Source organism: Danio rerio, chromosome 18 (genome assembly GCF_049306965.1).
Source record: "Danio rerio strain Tuebingen ecotype United States chromosome 18, GRCz12tu, whole genome shotgun sequence".
Classification (NCBI taxonomy): Eukaryota; Metazoa; Chordata; class Actinopteri; order Cypriniformes; family Danionidae; genus Danio; species Danio rerio.
Genome location: NC_133193.1, coordinates 15632501 through 15653180, shown reverse-complemented (window position 1 = coordinate 15653180; position 20680 = coordinate 15632501). Strand labels below are relative to the sequence as shown.

The window sequence follows — 20680 nt, the reverse complement described above, 5'->3', positions numbered from 1 at the left end:
TGCCGGTGTTGTCTATCAGACAAACCGTACGTAATACGTACATAGCAGAGCTTGCAAAACTGTTTTTTTTTTTTTCGACAACAGGAACGTTGTCAACATAACTTACTGGAAATTCAAAATGCTTACACACCGGCGACTTCATTGAAAGTGGAGAGGGTTTCTGTCGGAGGGTCTCCTGCTTCTGCAGTTTAACAAGCACTTCAACAAGCCGTTTTTTTCCCGCTTGGCAAGCCAAGCTGACGTGACATGGGGGCGTGGCAGCATCCGACTATTCTATTTTTTGATTTGATAATCGAAATTGAGCATAAATTTCGATTGATTTCGATTAAAAATCGAAATCGTGACACCCCTACAAACTACAATGGAAAAACTTTTACTGAACAAATTCCAGCATGTGCATTGCAAAAAGTCATGTGATATTGTTATAAGAGATAATGTGATGATAAAAATGTGTGTGGATGGACAAACTAGCAGGCTGATCACATTGGAAAACATCTAAAGTGCTGTTCTGGCCATTCTAAATGCCTTAACCTATTTAGAATTAGTGTTATTATATTATTAATTATCTCCAGAATTGTCGAGAGCACTCCTTTGAATGCCACCATGCGTCCATTGCATATCGGCATACTGTCTTCTGAGGTGCAAGGAATTTATTAAATGAAAGATTCACCACAGGAAAATACATTTAATCCGTAATATTTAGTGCCAGTTAATCAGGAAGTGAGGATTTTGTTCTCTTTGAACAAAATAAAATGCTGCTTTATTTGCACGTCTTATATGAGATATTCCTGTTGTGTATTAAATTTAATTCACAACTTAGGGTTGTAACAATACACTAGCTAAGTTTACATCCAAAGTCTCAAAACACACACTCAAAAAAAAAAAAGCCTGTCTTCTGATCTTTTCCCACTGATATTGCTTTGAGATGTGGCCTGTTTCCTGACACACAATAACAACAAGCACACCCTACATCAGAAGACACTAAAGATCATCCAAACAACTCTAGAGAAGCGTGATCCCCTCACCTGTGATGATCACAGCTTCCCTACAGGCCACAGAAGCGGGAATAGAGGACGATGAACAAAAAAATGAAGAGCAGAGAAAAGTAAGTATCGGATGGAGGGGTCACAGAGGACTGCCATTCGCGTTTCTCTTTTGTCGGTTTATGATTTATTCTTGCACTTTTGCGGTGCTAAATGTCACACTAACACTGATTCACTCTAATCTCTTCTCCTGGGCCTGGTGAAGAGAACCTGCGCCACGGGACCTCACACAAGCAATTTCATCTGACCTGGCCCCCTCTATTTCCCCATTCTGTCACACACATGCACACATTTCACCATGAATGGCACCCCTGGGCCATTAGCCAGGGAGCAGAGCCTGGTGCGGAGGGGAAGAAGAGAGTAAAATCAGAGGGAAAGTGAAAGAAGGGTCCAAAAAAATGACATGGAGACACTCAAACTTCAGAGACCCACAAATCAATTACACTGGATAAGAGCATGGCATGATCCATGACTCTATAGAGTTGAATAAATCAAACTGACTAAATGGTAAGTCACAAAGAATTTGCAATATTAAAGAAATGGCCACTATTTTGTCAAGGTAAAGTAGGTATGGCAACCAATGGAAACTGGATTTTTATTTTCTGCAGTGGAAAGTAAGGTAATTATGACATTAGGAGTCCAAGTAACCAATCTCACACTACAATATTTAATTCCTGGATAAATCTGTTTTAGAACAAATCATCGGATTAAATGACTGAATGACATTCATACACTGTGTTCCATTTGGAAGGGCTCAACCATATGCCCTGATCCCCTCGATGGGTTTATCCTCTAGAACAGGGGTGTCAAACGTACGGCCCGCGGGCCGGATCAGGCCCGCAACCGAAGCCAATACACGAGATGATTCTGTAAGCTGAAATTTTTCAATAAAATATACTGCTATAACAATTGTGTCCACTGGATGGCAATAGCAAACTTAATTTCATCCCATCCACAAGCCTGAATCAGCGTCAATTTGACAGCCATCTCAGAGAGAAAGACCTCATACCTTTTTTTGTATCTGTCCAAGAAAACTAAACATTCGCGATCGATTAACATGTGGAAAATCTTCTCTCGCTCTGCACGTTTCCTACTGCTGGTTCTGTGTGTGCGCGATCTGTCACTCATACAGAAATTCTTACATGCTCGGCAGACCCACTGAGACGCGCCTTTTCCGCCAAAATGCATCCGGCCGTAGTTTCTGAATGTCCTAAAATGTCCAGAATTCAGGTTTTACTTTCGCATTCTAAAGTTGTCATTATTTGTATGCGTTTTTTGCATTACCATTTCGCAGCTGAATGTAATTCACATTAAATTGTGTACAGGCACGTGCACACATAGGGCTCAACCTGTGCAGTGCACATGCCCTTTTTAGTCTTGGATAGAAAGTGCCCTTCCAAAATGATCAAAAGTGCCCCCGCGACGCGGCACACCCTCGGTCCCGCTCTTCAGTAGGCGCGCGATAACACCGCTTTTGAGCTGATCAGAACACCGCTCTTCAGTACGCACGCAACACCCATCCACCTCCCCCCCCATTTTTTCTCATTTGATGCATATTTTAATTATTTAATGATGCTAATATGTTACATACTTTATAATATCTAAATTGTTTTGACAATACTGTAAATGTCATTCAAATATAGCAACTTTAGAGAGAGAGAGGGAGGGGGGGAGAGAGAGAGAGAGAGAGAGAGAGAGAGAGAGAGAGAGAGAGAGAGAGAGAGAGAGAGCACCCTTAAATAGCATAAGTAAGAAATAGTAGATTTCTATTATTTCAACAGCCTTTTTAAAATAACTTTAACCAATTGAAAAGAAAAGGTGTATAACAGTGTCGTAATAAATAAAAATCAAGTTACAAAATCGCATTATTTTTTGTTTGTTGCATGTAGTTGACCATGTATGTGCTGCGGGAAAAAGATGTTTTTCAATCAGGCTACCACTGCAAGTATATTTCAAACCTGTAGGAAGCCCTGCACACTGAGGTGATCTCACGAGGAAATTTAACTATTTTACTTTTTGTCAGTTTAGCTGCAATTTTGTACGAGTTCAGTCATATGAAAATGTACCATTTGAAAAAGAAGGCGTGGTAGATTTTACTCCATGAGGCCCCTGACCTAAAATGAGTTTGACACCCCTGCTCTAGAATGACAGCTTTGAAGGGATTATGGCATATAGGGATGGAATGGAACGCTATGTGCAACACCAAAGAACTTCCCTGCGCAAAGAATCATGAGGACCTGAAGTGTCCATTGAATAGTTGTACTCTTTTAAAATCCTTCATTCCAAAGGGCCCTTCAAAGTGGCCAGTTTTCAGCACTTTGGTTTGGTATGGCACTTCAATATGGCCGCCAGGATTTTCACTTCACAATGCTCTCCGAGAGTGAGGAATCCCAGTTTGAGGCAACAACCATTTGTAGTGGTGTCCAACACCACAACGGACATTGTCGAGTGCAGTCATTCAGTCTCAAAATGCACTAGAATAACAATAGTACAACTGATGTACACTCAACAGCCAACGAATACCCATAAAGCGCATCAAGGGTCATGCCAAATTAATTTTTAGGATTTTGCCAGAACGGACCACGTCTGAATTGTCCATTAATTCATTTCCAAAACCACCGGTTCAATGTGAAAACAACATATTCATTCATTCATTTTCTTTTCAGCTTGGTCCCTTTATTAATCGAGGGTTACCACATTGGAATGAACTGCCAATTTATCCAGCATATGTTTTAAGCAGCGGATGCCCTTCCAGCCGCAACCCATCACTAGGAAACAACATAATCTTATAAATATAATTTAAATGGTTTAAAAAAAATTTTTTTTTTTTTAAATCTGTTGTTTGACAGACTTTTAAAATTAATGTTTAAAGAATTAAGACTTTTAAAATTATATTTATCCATGGCATTCCCAAATAAGCCAAGGGTGCCAACACGAAATAAATTAAATTATCATAAAAATATTATATATTTCAAATATATTTTTTCTTCATTATAATTTGTGATGTAATATTATGGTTTATTGATTTATCTATACTTTTTTGTAATTTGACTTGAAATATCAAATCTATAGACAATATGTGAATGTGTATACATGTATTTATGTGTATATATGTATATGTATTTATGAATGATTGTGTATGTATACATATACATGTATGTATATGTGGGCATATATGTGAGAGGAGATCATGTGATCCGGAAGTGTACAAAAAGGAGCACCTGATTGTGATGAACACTGTCTGATGAAGAGCCGGGTGGCTCGAAACGTTACACGCTGTGTGTCAGCCTTTTTAATTTTATAAATTTGTATTTTTGGAGCCTTGGTGTTGCCGCCTTTGATTGACATTTATTTGCACTTTTTGCGGTTTTGGCTGAGCACCCAATTTAGAGAGATGTGCGTGCTTTTGTACAGTTTTTTTCATTTTTATATTATTTGTAATACAATTTTGTTCTTTAATACAAGCAGTCAGTTATGTGAACTGTACCTTTAATATTTCATGTTCAGAGAAACACTCTTTTTGAATGTATCAAACAACTAAAGCACATTATAGCATTTAAAGCAAATAAACACACGTTAAAATTATAGTGTTAATATCTTAAGCACCTATGATTAGTAACACGCTCAACAGAAAAGACTGCCATTGTCTCGGTCAGCGCAGCTCTGGCGCTGTTTCTATTATGATCTATAACAGAAGGCGACACAGGGGAAAACTCGTTCTGCAGACATGCTCGTGTCAGAATCCACAAGTAACGTTATTGTTGTAACAGCCAAAAGAGGAGATAAAACGTTACCTCAGGAACACGCCAGCAGGTCAAAGGGGCCACAGAGAGTGAGAGAGTTTACAGCTAACATTTTTTCCGTAGCCAGTTTCTGATGTACTTCTCTGTCAGTGAAAGACTGTCCAGCAAACTCACAAGCAGGGAATCATCCATAGTTATCTGCTTTTTAAGTAGTCGGAGTGTTTTAATTACTTGCGGTCTCCTCCCTCACCGTAGTATACATGTAACGCATATGTGATAAAGGACATCAGTAAATAACCAGTTATGATTATTACTGAACCGATAGCAAATTGTTCATATCTGTATTGCGGTGCATGAAAGAAACTAGTAATTTTGACACCCCTATTACATCGTCAGCTCAGACAATACACTAATTTGACAAGAAACACCAGAAACCAAAATTGAAAAACACAATACTTATATAAGTTGCACCAGAATACCACATTCAGTATAAAAAACTGTGTATTTAACAGATTTAATTTAAATCTTGCAGCATCCTTAGTTGAACAAACATCACAAAACACAAAGATAAATTCTCTTACACTTGCAATGGCAGTTTCATACCTAGTCATGAGTAAGACTGCTCTGAATACAGGTACATCCTGTGGCGCCTAGTTCTAGCAAGTCTCTAATGTGTGGTAATTACAAAATGCTACGAAACACATAAACACGCCTCCTCCCTCCCATCACACTTTCCACTGACCTTGTTTTGCTAATTGCCGTCTGCACCGCACAGTCAATGAATGCAAGTGCAACGGTGTGCAGCCATACATTAAAACAAGGAATTCATTACCCACTCAACCCCCAATGGCATCCCACCGTTTAGTCTTCATTAATAAGTAATAATTGGGTCAAAAGACCTCTGAAAGAGCATATATAAATAATGGTTGCCACAAGCAGATCACCCAGAAGAAACGCACAAAAACACTTTCCGAAAGCTCTGTAATAATAGAGCCGATGTCTCATCACTTGGGTTCCTCTCTCGCTCATTCTGGTGACTGACAGGCGAGCACGGGGCGGAGACTGTGCTCAGTGAAGCGAGCAGGGCTTCCGTGTTATAATAAAACAGTTAAATTGGATTTGTTCATATGCGGGAAGCGAGTTGTCTGGATTAGCATATCAATGCCTTTACACAAATCGTATTTTCAAGAGCATTGAGCACTAAGCAGCACAAAATTAATTCTGCATGATACGCCCCGAGGCCTTCTGGGATGCTGTAAGCTTCATAACTGTTCCGTACGCCCAGCCCTCCTAGAGCCACCGCAAACGCGTTAACTGTAAAAGCTACTGGTTACGAGATTGAGCTGGGCTTACCTTCCTCCAGTCCTTGAAGAAGTTATTGCGGAAGACCTCTTTGGTGGTGTATTCGTGATCCAGCATCTGAGCAAAGTAAAGGGCCACTTCCTCAGCTGGCAGGCTGAGTTTCACTGGCTCTCCTACAAAAGCAGAACATCTGGTACTGTAAGGAATAGAGTATGAAAAAGCAACCAGCTTACAGCCAACTCTGGGCTGCCTCTGTCAAATTATGCATTTAAGCAATTCAAAGTCAATAAAATGTTTTATGCAGTCAATAAATGTATTTTCTAAATATGCAGATTTCTTTTTATTTGCTATCATAGTTCAATGTTATCTATATTCAAAGGATAGTTGTTAAAAGCATGCCGTACATATGAGATTAATTCCTCTTCAGTTAAACTTTATAGAAAACTTTAAGCTAAAATCGTGGATTGATTATTCAAAATAAAGCTAGTCAATAGCATTTGAAAAGAAGTTGTAAACATGTTTTTAATGCTTTGGATAAAACCAAGTAGCATCCCTACATTTTGCATAAGACCATGTGTCCCATATTCCATGCTGAGAAGTGTGGCAAAAAAAAAAAAAAAATCTGTAAATTGGCATTTTAATTTATTTATGCTTTTGAATTGCATTATGGAACCGTGATATTTCTTTCAACAAACTTTAGCCTTGAAAAGTTTAATAAAAAAGTGATTTTTATAAACACTAAAGTGATATATTGTCTGGGTTGGTGTTGTATATTAAGTTCCAAACACCTTGTTCTAAATGGTCCATACATCTTGTTATTTTGACTTCTGCATATCTAATTTTAGCATACATTATATTATTTCAAATAACTAAACAGTTATTAAAAGTCCATTTGTTAAACGGTAGCGTTAGATTTTCAATATCAAAAGGTCAAAAAAGCAGAGATCAAGGTCCTGTAATGCAATTCACAACCTTAAAGGTGCAGTATGCAAGTTTGACACCCAGTGGTTAAACTATAACTATATATATATATATATATATATATATATATATATATATATATATATATATATATATATATATATATATATATAAGCAACAGCATGCGATCAAGGTAATATTTTCCATATTAAAGTTAGTTTTTGTTCTAACCAATACCTCGCAGTGATATTTTAGATATGAGTTCCATTTTGTTCAGTTGAACAACAGAAAACTGACAATGATCACCTCGGGTACACCTCATGTGCTTTATTTATGCTAACAATGCGAGTTTGAATGCCATTTTACATGACATTTACTGCCATAATACTGAAAGCGGAAGTGGATAGTTTACCTGAAAATAAAACAAACCATTTGAAATTGATCTTTAGAACTGTGAAATAGTGATTAGACAGCATCTAAATTTAATAATGTTGAAGAGGTTTAATATGTATTAATTTGGATTATAAACCTTACCATTTCGTGAGTGAGAGCATATTCTGTGCTTCTGAATGGCTGTTTTTAAAGTTCTGTCATGTTTCGCCTGGTGCAAACAGCTAAATTGCACGGTTTAAAATATAACCTGCTCACCTAATGTTTACGTTCATAATATTTATATTAATTGCTAATTCAGAATTTCATGTGGAACTTTGAATGAGTCATTTCGGAGTCTGCTACGATCCACCGCAGGTCACATTTTGGTCATGGATACATTTTGAGAGCCTTTTGACTGAATGAATGGAATATGCTGATTTCCAACAAGGCCACCCAGGGTGCTGAAATATAATTTGTCATTGGGTGGGTTAAAAAAAAAAAAAAAAATGAATGACTGACTTATGCATTGTTTTTCAAATAAACAAGAATGTTCACTTAGAATGTTTTTTAAATATCTGCAAACATAGTATGGTAATTTATGCTTTAGAAGAGTCAAAAACTTACATAAAGCACATAAATAAACAGAAAACACTTGTGAATCACAAAATACAGAAACTTGGTCAACAAATTTTTAATAGTGTAACTTTAAGCTGCATAATTTAAAGGGTATTTATGTACACCATGTAGCACCAAGCTATTTTCAAAAGGTTATTTCAAATCCAAATATCTAAAAACAAAATGTAGTTACTTGCAGAAAAAACAATATTAGTATTCACTTTTGAAAGATGATTACCTCTTTAAATAAGCCAAAAGCACAGACAAAAAACAAAGTTATCATTTCCACAGATCTACGGCAGAGGTGTGTGCTGCAAGCTTTTATAGGATGAGTTAAGATGAGTTATCAGACACGGCTCCCACAGGACTCGCCTGCGCATCCCACAATATAAGACTTTAAATGCATCACAGAGAATCATGGCCTAGGACAAATATAATCAAAACTGCATTTATAGCTTTAGAGAGTCTCAGGTACAAAATCCAAATACTTCCCCCCTTTGGGTTATTGTAGCAAGATTAATGGTCTAGGCCTTCCAAAACGCACTTACAGTTTAAGAAGCGCCTCACTACGGTAAATGGCAGAGTGGATATTAATAGAGGAAGCTGACCTTAAAGTTTAGCAAAGAGATTAAAGACTCTTCCTGTGCTCTCTGGAGTAAGCCTGACATCAACAGAGGAACAGGTCAACCTTGAGGCTGGGCTGCGAGCCCAGATCGGGAAAATTAAAGGGAATAGTTTTCACCGTAAGCATTTAAAAATGTTTTGCAGTGAAAAGCTTTTACGCAATGCATCAGTAACACCAAACCCTCAAGAAACACAGAAATAATGGAGCACTCATAGTACCATAAATGTGCGACGTGCAATATGACAGAATTCTCATAATCCCGCCTTCTCAATGAAATAGCCAATCACAAGCTGATAAAGCCACTACATCACTTAAGCTGCTGTTAAAAGCTAAAGTTGCATTAGCTAGTCAGTGATCTGAATAAAAGCCTTTCAAACACAGAAAAGGTTTATGGAACAGTTCATGATAGATCAGTGTTTCTCAACCATGTTCTTGGAGGGCCACCAACACTGCATGTTTTGGATGTCTACTTTTGAGTACCCTTAGCAAAGTGTACCTAGCACAACAAAAGTGTACCAAAAGCCGGAGCTATACGTGCAGCTGAATCTACTGGTTTACAGAGAAATGTCACTTGTGCACACACAAGCAGAAGAATGAAAACAAAGAAACTGCCAATTTTAAAAACACAGCGGAAACATTACATCGTAATACTTTATGCATATAATAACGAGCCATGGTCAAACCGGCTCAAACAAACCTTGTCATTGTCTTGATGTACAACTACAAAGCCATCTGCCATGTCCTGTTTTTGTTTTACGAAACTGTCTAAAAGTAGGAGCGGTTTCACTTTCTCCAGGGAGCTCACGATCGCTGTGTGTGTGTCTATATTTGAAATAACGAGCTTCTTGAGTTGTATGCTGTGTGTAGTTTATTTGTAATTGGCAACATATTGGAGACTATAAGGGGCTTTATGTGTTCATGCTTGTTGCATTTAATTATTTTATAGAATTCCAGACGTTGCAGTTGGCTATTTTGCACTCACTCATTGATCTGCAGTTATCAGTAATCTAACCCTGTTCATACAAATGTAAGCAATGAACATTTATACAAAAGTATGTGTATAAAGCATCTGTTTTGTGAGAAGTGCCTCTCGTATGATATGTGAACGACCCGTACAGCTTTACTTTGAGTGGGATTATCTAGAGCGAGAATGACGTCGACTGAAAGTTTGTCGTACACCACGCCCACCAAATGGGTACCCTTGGTTAGGCATTGGAAATGCAAGCCTAATAAAGGTGACCTGTACCACCCGTACCGTACCAGTCAGTGGAAACGGGCCATTAGTTATATACCCCTCTCAATCATCTCAACGCATCCTCAACATTTCTTTCAGATTTAATTACCTACCTTAATGGAGAAGCAGCAGCAGGATAATCTGCCATTTGTGAGTCTTTCATGCAGAGAAATCTCCTCAGGTCTCCCCAGAGTAGTTGTGCATTTAGAATTTAATGTCCCAACATATCTTGATACAAGTTCACAATAGACCCTTTTACACATATAGACCTTTCCGGAAAAGGTCTGTATGTATAAACAGGCCCTTTTAGAAAATACCAGTAAATTCTGGAAAGAGAAGTTGTAACATTACTGGTAATTTGCAGAGAAAGAAGTAAATCACGTATAGAACGCTCTCTATCCGGCAATCATCCTACTGCGTTCACACAGCGCAGCATTTCTCTACTTAAGCCAATCAGAACGCGGTTTATGAAATAAATTCCTTCTAATATTTTTCTACACCCATTTAGCTTCTAGATGTTTAGTCATAACGTTTCCATGTTCCTTCTTAACTCCAACGGTGTAAAAACTATCCATAAAATGCTTATGATAGACTAATGTTTGTTTACCTTCAAGCTCTGACATGTGTGCACGTGAAGCAGCCAGTGAGCCCCAGCTCACACACATATATTATGTACATCTCGACATGTAAGTGTTCCTCCATATGTTTTCGTCAAAGTTTTTCACAATACTTATCCATCCACAAAATTTTTCATGTAGTCAAAGTTTTACAAATATAAGCGCAGCCGTTTAGAGCTCATTTCTGTTTAATGATGTCAGAATTTATCTGTATTTTGGAATGGATGTGTGATTGCTCTTTTCCAGAAAAATTCAGTTACGCCTGTGTGAACAGCGCTTTTTTGAATTAACTGGTAAAGTCATTCTGGAATTTTTTTGGAGATTTACCTGTATCAATGTGTCAAAGGAGCTAATGTTGTTGCAGATGCAATATAACATAGAAAACATGGTTTAAACATGATCCAGTTGGTTTGTATTAATCAACAGTCAATTAACCAACTTTACCAAAGCCTCCCTACTTGACGGGTAGTCTCACACATCCGCCATGTTTGTAGTTCGTTTACACTTTTTACCGAGCTGGTGATTAACAACTCCAGGTCCAACATGCAATGCATTGTGGGTGATATTAGCGGTTAGAGTATGGACGCTTCTATACTTCAAGTATTTACCGGAAATAGTAAACCATCAGGGAACCTTTGGCATACTCTTTTCAACACACTATGGTTTGGGACATACTAGTTCTATTTTCAAATACGATTTAGGATGGATAGCATGCGAATTGGGACGCAGCAATAGAAAATGTGCAGAGATGGTGGTGCTCCAGAAACGGGATTGAGAAACATTGGGATAGATCATGTTGTGTGACAGTGACTGTCAAGCAGTTTTTAAGAGGACCTGTAATGCCGATCTCACTTTTACGTGGTGTTTGAACGCAAGTGTCAACAGCCAGCCTATAATGTTACAATTCTATTACACCCGAAAAAAACAGTAATAGTCCCCATAAATCAGTGTCTGAATATGTTCCACTTTTTCCCTACAGTTTAATGTCACAGGCCTTATCAATGATGATCTGCCTTATTAATATAAATCAGCAAGAATCACTGGATTCCATAAAGAAATTCATTCGCATTAAACTACTAACGTTATTTATTCAAGAAAAGTGACTAATACTTTGTTTTTCTTTTGCAGTCTGATTCATTTTAACCTGACAGACAGCAAAAGGTATAGTATATAACACTGTAAATCCCTATATTTTTGCATGCATATCAGAAGGAAAAAGAGTTTGGTTTTACATACAAAAACAAAATGCCTGATGGCACACAATCCCAAATTCAGCGATCACATTTAAAACATTAATACATACCATTATAGTAAAACTTGACATCATCAGGAAGGGGCTGATACGCAGGAGGGAAATATGGTCCTTTATGCTCTAGAAACTTCCATTTAATTCCATTCTCATACTTCTCTTCCTCCCACCTATAGAAAAGTTAAGAAATAAAAAAACAATGACAACAAATATTCTGAAATGAAAGAGGTCCACATAAGACAAGAAGCCTACCATCTCCATCTTTGTTTCTCTTCCTCCTCTTTCTTCTTTATCTTGAGAGCTCTGGCTGCTTCAATCTCCTCCTTGGTTTTTTTCTTCTTAGTAGAGACCGGACGCTCTCCTTCCTCTTTTTTCACCTGACAAAGACACAGAGCAACCATCACGGCAAATTCTGTCAATAAGTGTCCAGTAATGCAGCAAGTAAATAGCAACTGTCATTAAAAACAGACATGTTATACATTTTATATTTAGAAATGCATTTGTGTGCAAGCCTTTATTTGTCAATTAAATGATGATGGAAAATAATCAATGATTTATACTTTTGCTATATCAAATATATTTGAAATTATATTAAATGTAATGCATAAATTTTTCACTTAATAACAATTACAAGGGATGCTCCAATCAATCGGCTAGAAAACGGTATCGGCTTATAATTACATTTTATGACTCGACTGGTACTCACCAATCTGCCCGATATCATGAACCAATAGAAAATGTGTTTGTTTACAAGTTTGTAGAGGAAGACACACATGCTCACCCATACTGTATATTACACATCAGCAGTACTAAAACACGTGAGGAGGTAAATGATGCATCAGCAATAGATGGGCTCCCAATCCAGCAGGTAAAATATACATAGAATTATTTGCAATTATAGGCCTACTTCCTTTTGGTAAAGTAGTAATGGATATATACAGTAGTTGTGCATTTTAACTTCGTATGCATCAAATATGTGCACTAAACTTTTTCTTGATTTTTTTTCTGCTGCTCCTCTCAAAGCTCCACTGCTCACCGCTTTTCCCCTCATTATTAGTCCTTTTTCTTACCATTTTTTATCCATTTAATATTATTTTATGTAAAGCCGCTTCCAACCATGACATGATCACACTAAATGGTTATACGAGATGTGTTTAGGAGATTATCCTTATTTTATTCTCTTAGGTAAGGAGAGATCTACAATTAAGTAGCATACTTGTGAAACATAACACTTATGCATTACAAGCTTGAAGCATCAGAATCAGTAATCTGTATCGGCCGATTACAAAGTATCAGTACTCTGTATCGGCTGCAAAATTCCTGATCGGAGCTTCCCTAACAAATACACATGTAAAATATTTAAAAATATATTTACTAATAATAATATTAACATTTGATATTATAACTTATACTAATCAATAATAAAGTTTTATTAAATGAAAATACACCATGTTAAATGCATCTGATGCTTTCCTATTTTTAAGCTGAGCCCTGAAAAGGATTGAACATCATTTTAACTGAATAAATCACCAGCTTTGAACATTTGGCACAATATCACAATAACACTCAGGTCAACAGGTATACACTGTGAAACTGCGAAAACAAGATGCTCATAAAAACAAGGCTAATTGCACCTTGCTGTTGACAACTTAGTTGTGATTCATGGTGCTTAAAGAGTTTCTGAGGTAAAACTTGCAGGATATTCTATCTCTGACTGTGCCCTTTTAGTTATAATGAAAGAACACAATAGTGACAAATGGCACTTTGCCATTAGATAAAAAAACTTTTCTGGTTGAAATGTTAGCAAACCCATGGGAGACAAAAAGCATTTATTTTCCCCCAAAAAAATGAAATTGAAATTGAAGCAAAAAGAAGTGAAGTCTGCAGTGGGAAAGCAGTCACGACACCTGACCAGAATGAACCCCTGAGGGGACGTGAAGACATGGACAGCATCTTTTCACAGTGAGCCAAAAACTGAACTATAAACGCTTTCTCCTGGGAACAAAATTCGTTGCTCTGCAAGACAGAAATGTTCTCCAAAACTGCTCTCCGCTGCACTAAAATTACTATCAAAGGACGAGAGCTACAGTTGTTGAATAAAATGACAGCTTTTCAACACAGGCAATCGCTTTTGTGACATGGCCTTTTAAATCCATCAAAGAATTGGGTGATTGTGAAGGACAAGTTGATGTTGACCTGCAGAAGGCAGTTTAGAAGAATGGCAAAGATGAATCAAATGACAATTCAATGAAAAATAGAAAGTTTCAACCAGGATTTAAAAATAAAGCACACAGAGAAATAACCTGATGGGGACATTGAATTAAAACTTTGCATAGAACAGAGTTACAGATGAAAAAATAAAAAATAAAAATGAAATGTTATTTAAGAAAATTCAGAATATTCTATCACTGCAGCATATGCCTTTTTCTTGAGTGTGTGTGTGTGCAACCTTTTTTTAATCAACACTTTGAGTGCGTTTAGGCACCTTGGCTACTCTTTTGTCCTTTCAATAATCAAACACTATAGCACTAATGCTATGGAACCAATAATGGAACCAATCCAATTCCAAAATTTTGAGTATCAACCAATACAGATCTGACCCTGACACTTTGCCGTTTTTATTTATTTATTTTTTTAGCATAATACAGTTTCTATAGTTCTGGTGCTAAACTCAAATAATATCTTCTTTAGTAAAACTAACAAACCTTTAGGCCTACTGTATATGACAGATGGCACAATCTAACTAAAAACATGATGCTAGCTAGAAATTATAGGCTATGTTATTTGGGCATTCATTATGACATTGATATGATCTGTTTTGGTCCAGCTTACGTTTCTTTTTTTAATATTATTTTTCTTTTAAATCTGTAATAGGCTACCACTATATTGACTCTAACCCAAAGTAAAATAACCTGCCTTTTAGCAAAGCCTGATATTTTCCTTCAGGTTTGAAGTGGACTAAACCGTCTGAGGCCAGTTTGATTTAAACATTCCCTCACCTAAACTCACCACGGGTGAGACAGAGAACTGACAGTATGTCTGAAAATTTGTTTTTTGTCTGAAAAATGATCTTTCTGAAACAAAATTCTTTTGGTATAATTTGTTGGTTATTTCAGTGTATTTTGTTGGTCAGTTATCTACAAAATAAACAAGAATATTTTAGATGAAGTTTGAAACAAGGTCCGCTTGCATTCTTCAGAGCACAAACTAACAAACAGGTCTGTTAAATAAAATAGTAATTTAATAAAACTACAGTAAAATATTCACAATTTCAGAGTAGCCTACATTAGGCTGAATAATTTTCTGTTAATGACAATCCTTAAGCACCCATCAGTTTCACTTTTATTATTTTAATCAACTAGGCTACTTTGACCTTAATAAGCTAGGCTTTACAAACTACACAAAGCATTAAAAGTATTTCCCTCGGAAGAATAAACCCGCGTCGCGTCTGTGCAGCCGTTTTCATAAATGGAGCGCTTGAAACATCATGGAGACAGCGCGCAGCCCTCCGATATTTGCGAACACTTCCAAAACAGCAGCACAAAGGTAAGAAATCGGTGCGTTGAGGACCGGTCCAATGAATCATTGAGCCTTTTCTAATTTAAAATAATTTCAGGTTATTGGCCTACTTTGTGTGTGAGAAGAGCAGGTAATAACCCTCTCTACTCCAGTATTGTGAATACGAATGAACCCATTTAGTGTAAAACTAAATGCATTTCCGCGCTGATTATGTAAACTAACAGTAACAAATAGTTTTGGAGAAAGGTTATCGTGTTGTCATAAACGCGACACGCAGTCTGAATTGTGATTGAACGGAAAATGATTGACAGGCGCAGCGGTGGGAAGCGCTGAACTGAACATTAATTTAAGCACTTGAATATCCAGTTATATTTCACATTAAACTATAGAATGGCTTCAGAACATTTGCGATATAGTAGAGCTACATGACAACTTAGTGCCTTATAACAAGGCTACCTTCGTGGCATTTGTTGCCTTATAAATTACACAGAATATAGCGCATGAGCAAGATCGGATTTAGATCGGCCGAAACCCAATCCAGCAAAAACTGCAGTCTCGCACCGATATCTGCTCCAAGTAATGGGATCGGTACATCCCTAATATGAAACCCACCTTTTCTTTTTTTTCCTTCATTTTTTTCTGCTTTGCTGTTGAAGCGTTTTCCTGTCCATCTGCAACTTTCTTCTTCTTCTTCTTTGGCCTTTCAGAAACAGAGCAGACATTTAAGGTTTCCTTTGTCATCTCTTAATTCCAATAACATTTCAAATAACAATAACAAACTCAGTGTGCAAGTCAGTAATAATTTGAAGTAAGTTTCAACAGGGATGATGAGAACTGTTTCTTGGGTTGCATCCAAATTAGCACCGAAGGAAAGACTACCGAATAATAACATGACGCTATACACTAGAGTAAAGGCTGCTGAACATTCAGTTATCAGAACCAGAAAAAAGTAGCTTTTTTTAAAGTCGATAAAATATATATATTTTAAAAATCATACTAACCCCAAAGTTTTAAAAGTTAGTTATTTAAGTCTGTGAGCGCTTGTACAACTGTCAGAGCTAAACACAGCGCACACTGCAGTTTTTTTTAAAGTTTTTTAAATCCTGCACTTCCATTGACAACAATAGAAAAAAAGCACAGCTTGGGAAAATAGCTGACATGCGCCCTAATAATTATTTATGAGCAGCAAATTAGGAGTTTAAGGCAAAAGTTACAGTAAGTGGTTTTATCAAGATATATAGTTTAGTAGTACTATAGTTTTATGCCACCTCTATTTTCTTGTACAAACACTTCTTCATGGTTTACATGCTATGCTGATGGTGTAACAGTTATAATTTTCTCCTCATATGCTTATTAAGATTTGCACGAAAACTATGTACATTAGTAAAACTGTACTGCTAATTGAATTGACCTTGTTACATTAAATGTGAATATGTACATACTTGTCTCCTCTTAGTTGCAGTTTTACAAAAAAAAAAAAAAAAAAAAAAAAAAAAAAGATATTGAGGAGAACAATTGCCAGTAAAGTCACGTGTGTTAGCAAACTGCTTTCTGCTGTTCTTATGCTATTGGGACAATACAATTGGTTGGGACAGAATAATAATTATTAAGTCTAATATTTGTAGTATTTTCATAACAATTTAAACTCTCCTTTTAATATGTACAACAAGAAACAAAAAGTTGGAGTTTTGACTGCATATACTATGGAAGAATGACTGAGTGCTGTCTAACACTTGGCCATACACACAACAACCACAGATAAATTTCAGCAGCTGATGTGTGACATAATAAACGTGCTGATTTGCATCATCACTGGTGACAGGCAATGCTTGAAATATAATTGTCATGTCTGTTGTCCTAACATACATCAGTTATGTCAGGTTTCCACTTTTTTTCTTGTACTTGTGTGTTAAAACGGCCCTCCTATAAATTGCCAGTAACTGAAATGGCCCCCCACCAATTTGAGTTTGAGAGCTATGCTTTAAACAAACCTGTATTTTTTGTATCATGTTTTTAAAATGATCCTTTTAATTTAAAAGTGGGACAACTATGTTCGGTTCACACAAGACACAAAGCATCACAAGTCACTTTTTCTAGATAAGTTGAGGGATATTTTTCACCTAGCCAATATTTTCTACAAAGTAAATCTTTTTAACATGCACAGAAGACTTCATTAAAGTGAAATCCATGCATTTGTGGCAAACATGTTGTGCAATCTGCATCTTTTGTGCTGCCTAAAGGAAACTCACCAGTCGTTTGTGTTTGCAATTACTTTGTATGAAATCTAAAAATAATAAAATAATTAAATTTGCATTTGGTGTGAACCCAGCATAAGCCACTCTCCATTTAAATAAAAAAAAATCAAGATGTAGAAAGAACTGTTTTTTTTTCTTTTTTCATTCATTTATTCCCCACCCAGAAAAATATCAAACACTTACAAAGGTGCTTCGGCGCTAGATAAGAGTCCATCTGTATTATCCGCCTTTCTTTTCCTCTTTTTCCCTTTCTTTTCTGTTACAAAGTCTGGATCTTCCTTTGGCTCTTCCTTAACATTTACATGAGACCTAAAAGAAAAACAGGCAAAGCACATATAAAGTCTGTGAAAACTTCAGTCTACTAAAAAAAACCCAAAGGACAAACATGCATTGACCAATGACAATGACTAAATTACAGTGATTACACAATAATGCTTAATGGCCACTGATGATAATTATATAATTACAGCAATTACACCCAAGGATAATTGCGGAGAGATGCAAGCTTCAATTTCCATAAAGCATGATTCAGATGTGGTGAGAGGTGAGCGGACCAAATCAATTAATTACAATTTTCATAACAAACGGTTCAATTCAGCGGAGAACTTCCTGGGAGAGATTAAGTGTAAAAGCACACTCGGACACCTTCAGCAGGTTTTATGTCTGACCTCTGTCTGTAAATCAGCCTCCCACAAGCAATCACCAGCAGGACTTGATTTACAAAGTGTCTGATTGTTCAAGTCCCTGATTAGAGACGTGCTGTGCTTATTGTGAGACAGAAACAGTCGAAGAGAAGTTTAAGATGGTCCACTTTTTATAAAAATGACATTTATATTAGCGCATGAAATACAACTTCATGTTAAATGTTTGCTTACCCAGATTTACGCCTCAGGCTCTAATATATGCCCCCCTTCAGGATCCCCTCCCTCCTTTCCCACCCAGTCTGATCTGAATGCTTTTCACTTATTGCTTTTCTGACATGCCACAGCTTTCTTTCCAATAAATAAATTAATTTCCTGAAAGACAGCCAATATAGCAAGAAAATCGGAATGGATATTGTCCAGAACTGCGCACATTCAAATCATCAGAATTAATTTTCATCAACTCCAAAGGCAAGAGAAAAAAAAAGAAGTATGATTGCATATTTGAATGGTAAATGGATTAAAACTCATTTCCAAGAGCAGCTGCTGGCTGCTAGGCTGATGCCATTTCTCTAAATCAAAAGCCTGGATCTGAGATACTATATGTGCAAGTCTAACAATTATAAATACAGTCACATTTGACACAGCAGTCTCACTGTACCTTCTGTCACCACTGCCTTCAGTTTCCATGATCTCCTCCTCCGATGCTTTCATCTGGGAGAGGAGAAAAATGCATTTCACAAATATTTTTATTATAACCTGTGTTTAAAGCGTTAGCTTACACAAAAAAAGAAAATTGTGTTATTAATTACTCCCCCTCGTGTCATTTATTTGTACATCTGTTACACAAATTAAGATAATTATGGTAAAATCTGAGAGCTTCCTTATCTTCCACAGACAGCACTCAATCACAGAAAGTTCAAGAAAGGAAAAAAAAAAAGAAAAAAAAAAGAACATGACTTCAATGCTTTAATCTGAATATTTTCAGCTACGGGATAATATCGTACAAACTTTTTTGAACACCTTTCTTTACTTTGAATGAGTCTGGAATCTTGAGTCTGCCTATAGAGGACAAGAGCTGAGCGATAAAACAATATCGGTATAAAAGTTCAGTTTGACTCGCGATAGTTTCATTAAAATGTGGCTGGCTGAGCACTAATTTTTCAATAGAGGCACGCAACATGGAGTGCACGCGCATGCCCAAATTTCCCAAGCGCACCTAGTTGAAAACATCTTAACCTTTTAAAATGGCTCAAGGGCACCGCGATTCATGCGATTAGAACAACTTTAACAACATATAACAACTATAACAACTCAGTTTCACACTTTGTATGGAATATACACATTTCAGTAATATTCATTCAATCATTTTCCTTCGGCTTAGTCCATTTATTTATCAGAGGTCGCCACAGCGAAATAAACCGCCAACTTATCCAGCATTTGTTTTACACAGCGGTTGCCCTTCCAGCTGCAACCCAGTACTGGGAAACATCCATACACACATTCACAGACATACACTATGACCCATTTAGTTTATTCAATTAATCTATAGCGCATATTTTTGGACTGTGGGGGAAACTGGAGCACCTGGAAGAAACCTGCGGAAACACATGCAAAACATGCAAACCCTACACAGAAGTGCCAACTGACTAAGCCGGGACTCAAACCAGCCACCTTTTTCATTTCAGTAATAGTAGTAAACTAATTACCTCAGACAAACACAGAGCACTAAAACACTGCAGTGCTTTTTCATTTTCTCAATAAGTAAAACTTGTATCCGAACTGCAGCAACAGTTGCAGTAGTAAAGGAATCCTAGAAATCCTAGAAAGGAGTCCTAGATGAAAGAGCCCTCAGATTTCACCTAAAATATCTTAATTTGTGTTCCGAGGTGTCAGGTGAGTTTTTGAGAGTGTTGAAACAACATGAGGGTGAGTAATTAATAAGAGAATTTTTATTATTTGTGTGAACTAACCTTTTAAAGTAAACACTTGCATTTTATATGCTTTCTATGCATGACAGACTTATTTACTGCCTTTTATGATCACCAATAATGCATTTGTTTACAGTTCAGAATAACATTTGTATTTTGTTGTACTTTAACATGTACAATAGCATAATTTCCAAGCAGTTATTTAATTGTCAAACCATTCTAACATGCTGATTTAGTGCTAAAAACAAACTATTATCAATGTTGAAAACAGGTGTGCTGACAAATAAGGAAATATTTGTCTGATGAATAGAATGCTCAAAAGATCAGTATTTTGTTGCAAAAGTAAATCATTTATAGCACTCTCCTTAGCCACTTTTAATCATTTCAATCCGTCCTTCCAGAATAAAAGTATTGATACTAAAACTAAAGAACTGGTATCTTACTATGATTTACGTCCAAAATAAAGATAAAAAAATACAATAATCAAGCAACCTACTAACTGACCTGACAAGGACATTCTTTTGTAAGTCCACCAACTACAAGTAAAGCACTGTATTAGGCTGTCAGGTAATAATTATAGAAGAGGCAATATATGGAAATATCAAAGAAAGAA

At 36.6% G+C, this 20680-nt stretch overlaps 1 protein-coding gene across 2 annotated transcripts in view; it reads right to left on the bottom strand.

Annotated features, from left to right (window-relative positions):
- The window catches only part of zgc:173742, a 57337-nt gene that overhangs the window by 30953 nt on the left and 5704 nt on the right, over positions 1 to 20680 (bottom strand). For both annotated transcript variants that reach the window (XM_002665326.7, XM_005169957.5), the window contains exons 4-9: positions 18798 to 18850; positions 17679 to 17804; positions 15853 to 15940; positions 11974 to 12098; positions 11776 to 11891; positions 6140 to 6261 (exon numbers count right to left, since the gene is read on the bottom strand). In XM_002665326.7, the coding sequence (XP_002665372.2) occupies positions 6140 to 6261; positions 11776 to 11891; positions 11974 to 12098; positions 15853 to 15940; positions 17679 to 17804; positions 18798 to 18850 (630 nt within the window). The remainder of the gene's footprint in view (positions 1 to 6139; positions 6262 to 11775; positions 11892 to 11973; positions 12099 to 15852; positions 15941 to 17678; positions 17805 to 18797; positions 18851 to 20680) is intronic.